This window comes from Psammomys obesus, unplaced genomic scaffold, assembly GCF_907164565.1.
Source record: "Psammomys obesus unplaced genomic scaffold, mPsaObe1.curated_primary_1811, whole genome shotgun sequence".
In the NCBI taxonomy this organism is placed as follows: Eukaryota; Metazoa; Chordata; class Mammalia; order Rodentia; family Muridae; genus Psammomys; species Psammomys obesus.
The window spans coordinates 194,840-208,151 of record NW_026589137.1 but is presented as its reverse complement, the minus strand read 5'-3'; the positions used below and the strand labels follow the sequence as shown (position 1 = coordinate 208,151).

General features: G+C 45.4%; 1 protein-coding gene across 1 annotated transcript; it reads left to right on the top strand.

Annotated features, from left to right (window-relative positions):
* The first annotated feature begins 7,787 nt into the window (after positions 1–7,787).
* Sowahd (sosondowah ankyrin repeat domain family member D) lies at positions 7,788–9,642 on the top strand. Its single transcript, XM_055604977.1, has 2 exons — positions 7,788–7,846; positions 8,025–9,642. The coding sequence occupies exon 2, from the start codon at positions 8,109–8,111 to the stop codon at positions 9,144–9,146; it is 1,038 nt and encodes a 345-aa protein (XP_055460952.1). The 5' UTR covers positions 7,788–7,846; positions 8,025–8,108; the 3' UTR covers positions 9,147–9,642.
* The last annotated feature ends 3,670 nt before the right edge of the window (positions 9,643–13,312 follow it).

The following is a 13,312-nucleotide window of genomic DNA, read 5'->3' as shown; positions in this document are numbered from 1 at the left end:
TCTTTCTTTCTTTTCTTTCTTCCTCTCCTGCCATAAGCCATTAGATCTTCTCTAAGTGGTGGTGGAGGAGAAAGAAGGAGATTCCAAGCTCTGCTGCCACTCAAGTCACCCAACCAGGAGGAGAAGGTCTTCAGCAAGGGTTCATATCATAATCTCTTCTATAAGAAAGCATGGGACACCCACTTCAGCCAGGAGGCATTCTGACAAAACCACTTCTTTCCTGCATGTGAAATCCCATAGGCTATCCACAGTGGTCAAACATCATTGTAAAAACACCATAATCATAGGTTTCATCAGAAAAGTTGAGATTAGGTTGTGTACATACTTTGGTGGTTATATGAGACCCTGTCTTAAAAAAAAAAAAAAGAAAGAAAGAAAATTGTGTTTTGTTTTGTTTTCTAGTAAAGATGCTTGTCTACAAAGTAAGTCCAGGACAGAGAAATTAAAAAAAAAAAAGATGTTTGTATAGAAAAAGCTTTTTTCCCCAGTGCTGGAAAACCCAGGTCTGATAAATGATGCTGGGGTATGTGCTCTACTACTAAGCAGCCCCCACTGAGCCGTTGGTTTAGTAACAAAAAGACAAACGTTCATTCAGTCCTTTGGGGATACATACATTTTGCTTATCATTGTTAAAACAGTCAAAACAATGTCCATGAAACACTGTGGTGACAAAATGAAATGCATTCCTTTTTTCACAAAACGCTGTTGGGAGGCATCTAAAATCAACATTGATGACTTGAACAATCAGTATTATACCAAAAAGACATGGCATGGGAAATGTTTTCTGCAGCTAAGATAAATGTCTCCCAAATTCCAGATTTGTATTTGCTAGAATCTATTAAGATGATAATCCTCAGCACACTCTATTTCTGGTCTAAGGGAAAACATAAGGGAGAAGATATGTTATGATCAAAACTGATTTTTTAAAATATAGAAACACTGAGCAGAAAGTTGCTCTGACTAGTAGACTGCAAAGAAACAATAGGAAACATACAAACAAATAAAGACACACAGAGACAAAAAATTCAGGGCTGGTCAGATGACCCAAGGGTAACTAACAGTGCTCACCACCAAGGCTGAAAACTCTAGTTTGATCCCCAGGACTCACATAGTAAAAAGAGAGAACTGGCTTCTGAAAGTTGTTCTCTGCCCCCCACTCCCACCCCCCCCCACACAAATAAATGTAATACAAATGTATAAAGCTAAACCTCAAAATGCAGAATCTTTTATATAGATGAAGGGTTGCTCTGATAGGATTCCCCCACCCTAAGAAACAAAGGTGTTAAAAACCAAAATATATGACTCAACAATACAGTTCATGATACAAAATTAAGACTTTCTCAAAGTGCATTCCTTCATGCCTATAATCCCAGGCTTCAGAGGGATGACAAGTTTGAGGCGAGGCTAAGTTACACAGAAAATTCAAGTCCAGACCCTGCTCAAGTGAAGGTCATACCAGCCAAAAGAAGAGCTTAGGAGACTCAGGTGGAGACTCACTGATGGACCAAAAGCCACAGCAGTTGCCAGAACCCCAGCCCCCAACTGGAGTGCAGACCCCCTGCTAGACCTCCTAAGACACTGGCCACCAGAAGTCCAGCTTCCAACTCAGGCAGAGAACCACAGGCTACACAGACCAGAAGACCAGAGAGGAAACAAAAAGCAAGAAACAAACCACCCATCCAACAACAAACTCAGAAATAAGTACCTACACCTATAATCACCCCAAACCCAGATGCCTAGATGCTATAGCATAAGAACACAATCAACAACAATCAAGTCAATATGGTATCACAAAGGTCTAGCTACCCTACCATAGTAAGCCTTGAATATTACAGCACAGCTGAAGCACAAGAAAATGACCTTAAAGCCAACTTTATGAAGATGGTAGAGATCCTTAAAGAGGAAATGAATAAATCCTTTAAAGAAAACAAGGAAAGCTGGACACAGTGGCACATGCCCATAATCCCAGCACTCAGGAAGCCAGAAGGCAGGCAGATTTCTATGAATTCAAGGCCAGCCCGGTCTATAAGCAAGTCCAGGACAGCCAAGTTAACACAAAGAAACCCTGTCTTGAAAAAACAAAACAACAACAACAAAAAAAAAAACAAAACAAAAAAAAGAAAGAGAAAAGAAAGAAAAGACAAAAAGTTGAAAGAAACAAAACTTTTTAAGAACTAAAAATGGAAATAGCAATAAAGGAAGCACAGACTGAGGGAATTCTGAAAATGAAAAATCTAGGTAAGAAAACCAGAACTACAGATGCAAGTAGGAGCAACAGAATACAAGACATGGAAGAGAGAATATTGGCTATAGATAATAAGATAGAAGGAATTGATATGGCATTTAAAAAAATGACAAATCTAAAAAATTCCTGACCCAAAACATCCAGGAAATCTGGGACACTATGAAAAGACCAAACCTAAGAATAATAGAAATAGAAAAAGAACCACAGCTCAAAGGTCCACAAAATATTTTTAACAAAATCATAGAAGAAAAAAATTCTAATCTAAAGAAGGGGGACAGAGTCAGGAAGATCACACTTTTGAAGACAATCTGGGATACATAATGAGATCCTTTTTCAAAACAACAGCAAAAAGACTTCTTGTAGGCAAGGCACTGTGAAACACACCATAATCCCAAGACTCAGTGGGCTGAAGCAGAAGGATCTTGAGGAAAAAGCCAGCCTACACAACATCGCAAGAGCCTCTCTGAAACTCAGTTCATTATCATAGTACGGGATCCATACTTAAAACCACGGAGGCATTAGAGGTATTACAGCAACATTAATACAAATTACCCATTTTTTCCCCAAGACAGGTATCTCTGTGTAGCCTTGGCTGTCCTGGACTTACTTTGTAGACCAAGCTGGCCTTGAACTCACAGAGATCTGCCTGCCTCTGCCTCCCCAAATGCTGGAATTACAGGCTTATACCACCTCACCCAGATCAAATTATCCATCTTACAGTCGTCTTTTGGTGTGGCATTGGTAGCATGGTGGTGCACATAGCTACCTTCTAACTCTGGGCCAATAATTTCCAATGTTTGGAAAAGATGCAAGCTAGTGATATAGCTCAGTGGTGGAGCAATTGTTTAACATGTGTGAGACCTAGGTTCCATCCTGGACCCGCAACCCTTCTATTTCTCACTTCTACACCATTCCTTTGCTGCTGAAATAGAGATTTAAGTTCTATGGTTGTGGGGATTGGGGTGTGGAGCTGTAAGAGACAACTTTCGAAGCAAAGATGGAACAAGTTGCCAGAGAGGCAACGTGGCTTTGGCCTCTGAAAATAGAGTTCAACAAGAGCATGTGTGTCAAGGGTGTGTAGTGCTGGGCAGGTGCCTGCCTTTGTGGTCTTTGAACTAGGACTAGAGATATTATTAATGCTGATAGGAAGGGAGCTAACTGTGTGCTTAGTGGCAATATATATATATATATATATATTAGTAGTTGAAGCATTTTTCCATCCAGCTTTCTCCATGCTGGCATTTTGATTTAAAGAAAATACTGCTACAGCTGTTCACATATTCTGGAAGTATGTATGAGTGCATGCATGTGGTTTTGTGTTTACAGATTTTAAAAAGGGGAGTTTCCAGAGCAACAGAATGGCTGCTTGTCAGTCAGAGTTCATTTCGAAAATGAAAGCTTGGAGTCCACTCTGAGCCTGGGCCTGAGCCTGATCTTTAAGAAGTCCACAGAGGCCAAGAAGTAGCTTTGGCCATTTGGTTCAAGCAAGAAGCAACTTAATCGCTACTTTACTTTTATAAGTCGAGCAAATCAATGAGTTGCTAAGTCCTACAGATTTGGTCTGATGCAGTGATAGGAGATGGCACAGATTCTTCCAACACACACACACACACACACACACTCACACACTCACATACTCACACTCACAGTCATACACACAAAATCACATTTTTCCAGGCTGCCAAACCTGAGCAAAGTAGCACCTATTTGTTTCTTCTACACATACAAAGTATGCACAAGGGTAGTGTGGCACAGTCATCAAGGAGTCAAGAGTTTAATTGACCTTTCAAAGAAAGAAGGAGAAATATAATAGGCAGTGCCCTCTAAGCTGGGAGATGATGGGGTAATAGAAACAGGAGGATGGGAAATAAGAGGATCATTTTGGGCTGGGCCAGAGGAGGCTGGATGGATGAGGTGGATACTGAGGCTGATCTTAAAACATGAAGAACTGGAGCCTGGAGAGATGGCTCAGAGGTTAAGAGCACCGGTTGCTCTTCCAGAAGTCTTGAGTTTAATTCTTGGCAAACACATGGTGGCTCACAACCGTCTATAATGAGATCTGTTGCCCTCTTCTGACATGCAGGCAGACAGTGTATACATAATAAATAAATAGAAATGTTTTTTAAAAAACATGAAGAACTTTAATAGACAGAAGTGTGAAGGAAATGGGAGCCTGAGGCAGGGGGATTGTTGAGAGTTCAAGATCAGTCAGGGCTATACCCTGAGTACCAGGGTAGCCTGAACTATGTAAAACAGTCCTATCTCAAAAACCAAAACAGAGCTAGACATGGTGACAGGAGCATGTAATTCCACCACTTGAGAGGTGGAGGCAGGAGAATCAGGAGATTGAGGCCAAACATGGATTATACAAGCCCCTAATATAAAAAATAACCCAAAATAAATGAATTAACTTAAAAGAGAGAAAGGAAGTTAGTCTAAGCAGAGAAGGGCAAGTGGGAGATATCGTCAGCTTGTCACACTCGGCCATTTGGTTGCAATTTGTTTCCTGTGTGACTGATTTGCTGCAGATAAACCTGGCTTGAATGCTAGTCTCTTTGTGCCAGAACAAAGGCTACCGTGTCACAAAGATTTTCTGCTACTTCCTGCTGGGTGACCTTGGGCAAGTGGTCTAACTTGTCTGCAATCTGAAAGCAGGAGTGATTCTTCATTCCTTAGACCTTGGGAAGAAGTTAACACATTTAAAGCATATGGAAGTGTCTAGTACAAAGGAAATATTTTTTTAAAAAATGGGTCAAAATTCATATACTGCCACAAAAGAACACTCGAGATATTTAGAGCTGGCCCTAAATATTTGAATAGCAAGGAGGAAAAGCTACTCTGTGACCCTGTCCATGACTGGTGCCACTGTACCCAAAGGCTTGGCCTCGGTCTCCTCCTACCCTCATCTGGGTGGCTTGAATACTTTGGTTTCCTGCTTATACCTCTCCCAAAATCACAAACACAATCTGAATTATAGCTTTGTCCCTCCCTTGCTCAAAAGCTTTCTGTGGCTCCCTCTTGCTTGCAGGCTGTGGCTCACTCAGGGAGGCAGAGGCAGGTGGATAGCTGTGAGTTTGCGGCTAGCCTGAACTACGAAGTGAGTCCAGGAGAGCCAAGGTCACACAGAGAAACTCTGTCTTGAAAAACAAAAACAAATCTACTGTCTTGGGTGGGGATGGGAGCAGCATGGCACCCCTGTATTCCCAGCACTTGAGATAGGACAAAGGAGGCTCAGGAATCCAGCGTCATAGTTGGTTACATATTGAGGTCCACGACAGCCTTGGCCACAAGAGACCCTGTCTCCAAAATATAAGAACTGTCATCTCTTGGGACGAGATGCAGGGCGGTTCCTCTGGAGTTCCAGGCCAGCCTGAACTAAAATAAGATAGTGTCTCTAAACAAAAACAAAAATAAAGCAAAAGGCAAATCATCTGTTGGTAAACCGAGAGACTAAGAGTAGTCTAATGTTGTGATAAAAACATTAACTATCCACCTTTTTTGAAAAACTAGAAGCTATGAGTTTCCGAACATCAGCAGGTTTCCTAAGGAAGTATCAGGGATGAAGCTGTGAAGGTGACAGCTGTGTATCTGTGGCATTGGGTCACATTCACCTGCTGCAGCTTTTTCAAACCAACCCAGAGAAGTAATGAAGGGAGAAGGCAGTGAGGCGGGCAGAGATTGGTGACTGGGCTCTGGGGAATGAATACCTCTTCTACCAAGTCCCTGGTCTCAGGTTTCTCCAGAGGAACCCCTAACATTACTCTGGTGTTGCAAAGAAGGTCAAGGTTACAGAAAAAGCAGGGCAGGGGAGCCTGACTCATAGGGAGCAGCAGAGCAGCCTCCCTGAAGGCTTAGGTAGAAGGCACACAGAAACAAAGATTCCTGAAGGGATAAGAGTGAAGGAAGATTTTTGTTTCTGTTGCTCTCCTTATGGAGTTCCTGTCCTCTCCAGATCTCACTGTTTCCCACTTCTTTCCTAAGATTCCCTGCACTCTGCCCAAAGGTTGCCCATAAGTCTCAGTATCGACATTGATAGTCTGCAGGGCAGAGTTTTTCAGAGGTCCTCTGTGTCAGGCTCCTGACTTGTTTTCTCTTTTCTCCTTCTTCTGATGCCCAGCCTCTTTGCCTTTCTGGATAGGAATTGAGCATTTTAGCAAGAGTTCTCCTTCTTGATTAGTTTCTTTAGGTGTACAGATTTTAGTAGGTTTATCCTATATTATATGTCTATATGAGTGAGTATATACCGTGCACATCTTTCTGCTTCTGGGACAGCTCACTCAGGATGATCTTTTCCAGATCCCACCATTTACCTGCAAATTTCATGATTTCCTTATTTTTCATTGCTGAGTAATATTCCATTGTGTAGATATACCACAATTTGTGCATCCATTCCTCCACTGAGGGGCATCTGGGCTGTTTCCAGCTTCTGGCTATTACAAATAAGGCTACTACAAACATGGTTGAGCAAATGTCCTTATTGTGTACTTGAGAATCTTTTGGATATACGCCTAGGAGTGGTATAGCTGGATCCTGAGGAAGCGCTATTCCTAGTTGTCTGAGAAAGTGCCAGATTGCTTTCCAGATTGGCTGTACAAGTTTACATTCCCACCAGCAGTGGAGGAGGGTTCCCCTTTCTCCACAACCTCTCCAGCATTTGTTGTCTCTTGAATTTTTGATCTTAGCCATTCTGATGGGTGCAAGGTGAAATCTTAGGGTCGTTTTGATTTGCATTTCCCTGATGGCTAATGAGGTTGAGCATTTCTTTAAGTGTTTCTCTGCCATTAGATATTCCTCTGCAGAGAATTCTCTGTTTAGCTCTGTACCCCATTTTTTAATTGGATTACTTGATTTTTTGCTGTTTAACTTCTTTAGCAACAGAACCAAAAATCTGAGCACAGGTGTCTTTCCTGAGACTGATATTCCAACCAAGGACTATGCATGGAGATAACCTAAGACCCTTGCACAGATGTAGCCCATGGAAGTTCAGTATCCAAGTGGGTTTCTATTGTAATACGAACAGGGACTATCTCTGATATGAACTGATTGGCCTACTCTTTAATTATCTCCTCCTGAGGGGGAAGCAGCATTACCAGGCCACAGAAGAAGACAACGCAGCCACTCCTGATGAGACCTAATTGACTAGGATCAGAAGGAAGGAAAAGAAGTCCTCCCCTATCAGTGGACTTGGGGAGGGGCATGCGTGCAGAGGGTGGAGGAAGGGAGGGATTGGGACTGGAGGAGGGAGGGAACCACAGGGGGGATACAAAGTGAATAAAGTGTAATTAATAAAGAAAAAAAAAGGGTGAAGAAAGACAGGGTGAGGAGCAGTGATAGCCCCTGAAGCCCCAAGATCACGCTCCTGAGGACTGTGACTGGAATCCCAGCTCAGTCCACAGATGAAAGGGCAACCTAGGGCCTCTTCACCTCAGCAGCTGAGGAAAAGCTGAGAATCGGGGTGACTAGAGCACCACATACCCGCCCCACACCCTCCCTCGTTTGCCAGGGAGGTGCCAGAGGCTGGGCTACTGCTCACCTGGACCTTTGGACTGGAGCCCTCGCGTCTTGAGGTCGTTGTGCTGGTGGTGCAGTGGTACCCAGAATGTAAGCGCCTGGCTAGCACAGGGTACTACGAGACTGGACTGCCCACCCCTCCACTCCCCCCACCGCCCACAAAGGCACCCTGCCATGGCTTGCTCCCTCCCACCAGTCCTTCTCCTCCCCTTCTTGACTCCCTCCCTCGGAGTCTAGTTGCTCAAGACGTTTCCTTCCCCACCGCTAGCGCCAGTTCCTCTCCCTGTGGGGCCCTTGGAAGGCCAATGAACGCTAGACATCGGAGCCACCCCGGGCGGCAGCTGGGAAGATCATGGCCCAGGCCCAAGGAGACGCGAACCCACTGCCCAAGGCTTGGGACGAGCCAGCCAAGTTGAAGGAGCCCAGCGCTCCGCAGATCCGCTCCTACAGGAAGGACATCTGTAGCTTTGGCAAGTACAAGGGCCAAGCCGTCGAGGACAGTACCACCCTGTCCCAGGAGCCTATGTTCCACAGCTCCCTGACGGTGACTGGGGTGAGCAGGTCACGCCGGAGGGGGGCTCGGCGGGAGCTTCTGGGGCTGCAGGGGGCGGCTCCCGCTGGGTGGCTGTCGGAGGAACAGCTGGAGCCCTCCGCGCCTGGGTCCTGCCACTTAAGCGGACAGGGTGGCAGCCGATTGTGCCTTGAGCCACAGGAGCACGCGTGGATTCTGGCGGCTGCCGAGGGCCGTTTTGAAGTGCTGCTGGAGCTGCTGGAAGCTGAGCCCAGCTTGCTGATGCGGAATGACCCTATCACTGGCTACAGCGTGCTGCACTGGCTGGCAAAGCACGGGCAACACGAGGAGCTCATTCTGTTGCATAATTTTGCCAAGCGCCAGGGACTGCCATTTGATGCGAGTGTCTCCGGCAGCGGTGGCCTTACGCCGCTCCACCTGGCGGCTCTGCAAGGCCATGACATGGTCATCAAGGTGCTGGTGGGGGCCTTGGGGGCAGACCCCACGCGTCGCGATCACACTGGCCACCGGCCTTGTCACTATCTGCGTCCCAGTGCTTCTCAGAGCCTGCGGGAGCTGTCCGGAGCAGAAGAATGGGAGATGGCATGCTGCAATGCCAACAATAACAGCAGCAGCAGCACCACCACCACCACCGCTGCCGCCGCCGCCTCCGCTACCGCCAATACCACCATCACTACCACCACCGGGCGGTCACTGAAATGCACTCCAATTGCATCCCGTATCAAGTCCATGGGAACATACTGCAAAGAGGCGGCTCAGCCAGCTGAAGAGAAGAAGGCATCAGCCAATCACGGAGGACAAGGCAATGGCCTTCTGCACCATCTGTACCATCTGTTCCCCTTCATCCAGAACCGTTGAAGGTGACATGGACTAGAAAGCTCATTCTTTCTCAATCCTGACCCCACCCAAGTAGATGCTCCTCCATTATGCAGCTTGGGCTTACAAAGGTCAAACCACATCTGGCCCCTAGTCCTGTCCCAGTTCTCCTCCAGCTAGCTAACAGTCAGAAGAGTGAAGAGCCAAGTACCCAGCCTCAATAATATGGGACTTGGGGCAAGGGTGTTTGGGGCAAGGATCCTGATCCTCCTTGGAAGAGAGAGGGAAAGTTAAGCTTCCAGTTTCTAGGTAGAGTGAAGTGCTGAGAAAATTAGGAAACATTAGAAAAATAATTCAAGACTGTATGATGCTGAGAAAATGCCTAATACCTGCCTGTCTGGGTCTGCTGTTAACAAATTTCCATGTGCTGGTAGAGTTGGACTCTAGCAACCTGCTCCTAGAATGGCCAGACCTGACAAGTAACTGACCTAATGTATCATGGATGAGTTCTTCAGCACATTAAATTGGATGTTTTTCTTTCCACACAACAAAGCTGTTTTTGAGTGTCTTTTTTTTCTTATTAACTATGGGGTTGGGGGGGATACACCTACTTCCGCTTTCAGGGAAGAGGCTGCCAATATATCCCTTCAAGGAGGTGATCCATGGCAGGCTCTGGGCTTCAATCTCAGTGCAAATGGCCAGAAGCCATGTACCAAAGAAATGACCTTCACCTTGGCTCTGCGTAAAAACAGTTTCCCTGCTCAGCCTTGGCATCCAGGTCTGACTTCAGGGACATGTCTTATCCTAGAAGAGTTGTCCTGGAGGGGAGGATCACGGGTAATGAAAAAGCAAAGCCATCAAATTTAAATGTCCAATATTTCATTGGGAGTCAGTAATTTACTGGATTTGTGTTCTCCAACTAGACACACCACTCAGTAGAAAGCCCTTTCCACTGAGATAGCTAGCCTGGAACTTGCTCTATAGACCAGACTGGCTTCAAACTTTCATCCACCCTTGTGCCTCTGCCTCTGGAGTCCTGAGATCACAGACATGTGTCAGTCACAACACCAGGCTCTCATCCACATTTTTTTTTCTAAAGTTAAGTTTAATGTGAAAGTTGGAGTTTGAGGAAAACTGCTCCCATCTTTAAACAGCATGAATGAAACAATACAGCTGAATGGGGGGGGGGGGGGTAGGGGGAGTAGTTGGTGACTACTACATGCTGCTTCAGAGAACAGTGTCTTAAGAAAACATACTGTATCCCTGGATGCATTCATAGCTTGGCAGTGGACTATGGTACTACCCAACCCCCTCAGCCCAGTCTTTGAACACCAGAGAAAAATTGAGTCATTACAGAACAGCCTAGAAACTCTACACTGAGCCCATACATTCTGACCTCCCTACCTTTGACTCATGGGCCTTTTTGTCCCGTGTATGGTGGGAGCTACCCTACCTTCTTGTAGTAACTTATTAGTTTCTTCTTATCCATAGGATGACCCAACCCTTCCTACTGCTGTTTTAGCCTACCCGGTGCCTCTAGGAACTAAACTTTAAGCATTTTGGCCCCCCAGTGTAACCTGGCATTTCCTTTTTCTTATAAATAAACTTTGGAAATGGCTGAAGGGGGAGGGAGAACAGTCCCCATATCTTGTCAAGTGCCACTAGCATGTGGCCTTAGCCCCCTCTATCCCTGTGCCCGTTTGTAGATGTAGACCGGCTAAGTGATATTGTACTGTGGTCCCCGCTCCATACTCCCCCCCCCCATTTCCAGTTGCCAAGGTGAATTGGGTTTTATGAGGTCTGGCAGAGCCTTCCTGTAGCTGGCTTCGAAGGGAAGATTGACATGGACTGAGCATTCAGGGGGCCACCTATGCTAGTGGTCTTATAGAAAAAGTAAGAAACTTGGCATCTTAAGTATTAGCAGATTTGAGGACCTGAGACAAGCACCCACCCTGCTTTTTGCAAGAAGAAAAGGAATGCAGCTGGAGGATTTCAGAGTGATTTTCCATAGCTGATCCTGTAGTTGGCTGTTCTTTCCCATGGATTTTTCTCATCACTGTGATAATGCTTAGCCTACCTCCTCCATGTAAAATTGAGGATTGGCTGCAAAGGACACAGTCCCATGCTGAAAATGTTTTGTGCTTAGCATGAAGCCATTGGCATTTCTGGTATGCTCTTGGAGAAACACTGGTATGCTCACACCAAGAGAAAGAGTAAATTCCCCGAGAAACACAGTTACAGAGATGATGTGAAATTAAATTCTAGTGCTGGACAAGGGCAAGCAAAAAGGGCCTTTAAAAGCAAAAATGAGGCAGGTAAGTGAGAGGGTTGGAAGAGGGGTGCAGAGGAAGCAAGTAGGGAGGAGCTTATTTGAAACCCAGAGACAAGAGTAGCAAAGGCTAGGGGGATGAGTGGGAGCTGTTTGGTGAATGTAGGAAGTGCCAGGAACTGCCAGTCAGTTTGTCAGAATGGGAGTGGTTAATGATAAGTTTGGAAAAGCAGATGGGAGTCTAGATCACAAAGGGTCTCCTAGGCTGTTCTAAAAGAGGCACATGGATGAGTTTAGCCAAAAGATATTTGGGAGTCAAGGAAAGTCTCTAACTGGAGACGTAAAATGATAAGATTTCAGGAAATCGCTCTGGTGGTCACATGGAGGATGAATGGCTGTGCTGGGAAATGAGGGCAAAGGATTCTCAAGCAAAATGAAGCAAAGCAAGCTTCAAGAAGTCCCACCTCAGCTAGGGCAGACTCCTGTGAGGCAGGGCCTTGAATCTTTTCTTTCCCTCTACACCAGTGGCTCTTGACCTTCCTAATGCTGTGACCCTTTAATACAGTTCCTCATTTTGTGGTGACACTCCAACCGTAAAATTATGTCATTGTCACTTCATAACTGTAATTTTGTTACTGTTATGAACCGTAAGGTAAATATCTGATATGCTAGATATCTGATAAGGGACCGCTGTTAAAAAAAAGTCGTTTGCCTTTCAGAGGGGTCATTACCCACAGGTTGAGAACCACTGCTCAACACCCTGCACTCCAATGAGGCTTACTTAGAAGCCGCATGTACAGACCTGGCAACATGAAGCTTTTCCTATTGTAGCTGGCTAGAGCTTTTCTGCTTCCTCCTCCTCCATTTCTTTCTTCTAGATGGACAGATAGGTGGCCTCTGGTGTACTAGAAAGTGCCAAGCCTACCCTGAGTTCAAATCCTGACTCTCAGTTAGTGACCTTGAGTAGAGTGCCCACCTCTCTGAGTTGCAGTTTCCTCATCAGTAATACAGGGGCAACTCACTCTGTCTGGAAGAGCTGTTCAGATTGCAAACGGCTCTACCAACATTGGGTAGCATACTAGAGACAAAGAGGGAGTAGAAGATGTCATCTATGGGACATGACTGGAAAGGGGTTGGCAGGGCTTGTAGTGAAAGCATATTATCTGCTAGGGTAGCTCAGGAGGGCTCTTGTGGAGGACATGCATTAGCTCAACTTAAAAACAGGTCCATCGTAAGGTTGGAAATGTAGCTCAGTTGGTAGAGTACCTGCTCAGCAGGCATGAGGTTCTGGGTCTGAATCCCAGCACCAAACAAACCTACCCTGGTAGCACATGTCTGCAATCCTAGCAGCAGAAGAGAAGTAGGATGACTCGAAGTTCAAGGTCATCATTGACTGTATAGTGAGTTCAGTACCAGGCTAAACTACATGAAACCCTTCCTCAAAAGAAAGAAAGAATAGAAACAGGGTTCATGTTTATTACTGATCATTTTTCATATGTCGTAAAGGAATAGCTGCTCCTCAAAGGGGACATTGGTGGCCCTGGTGATGTTCTTCATATAGACTTTGAATTATTTTATTTTTTGGTTGGTTCGAGACAGGGCTTCTCTGTCTGTAGGACAGAGCTTTTGCTGTCCTGCTCATGCTCTGTAGACCAGGCTATCCTCGAACTCACAGAGGTCTGCCTGTCTCTGCCTCCCTGAGTACTGGAATTAAAGGCGTGTGCTACCACGCCTACTTTTTTTTTAAAGTTTTCTTTGGTGCTGGGGTGGAACTCAGGGTCTCCAGAAAGAAGCATATGCGGCACCATTGAGATAGACCTTTAGTACTATTATAGTGTTCAGGGGATTATTCACTTTGAAAGAGACTCTTGTATAGCTAAGGTTAGCCTTGAACTCCTGATCCTCCTGTCTCCACCTACAAGTGTTGGGATTACAGATA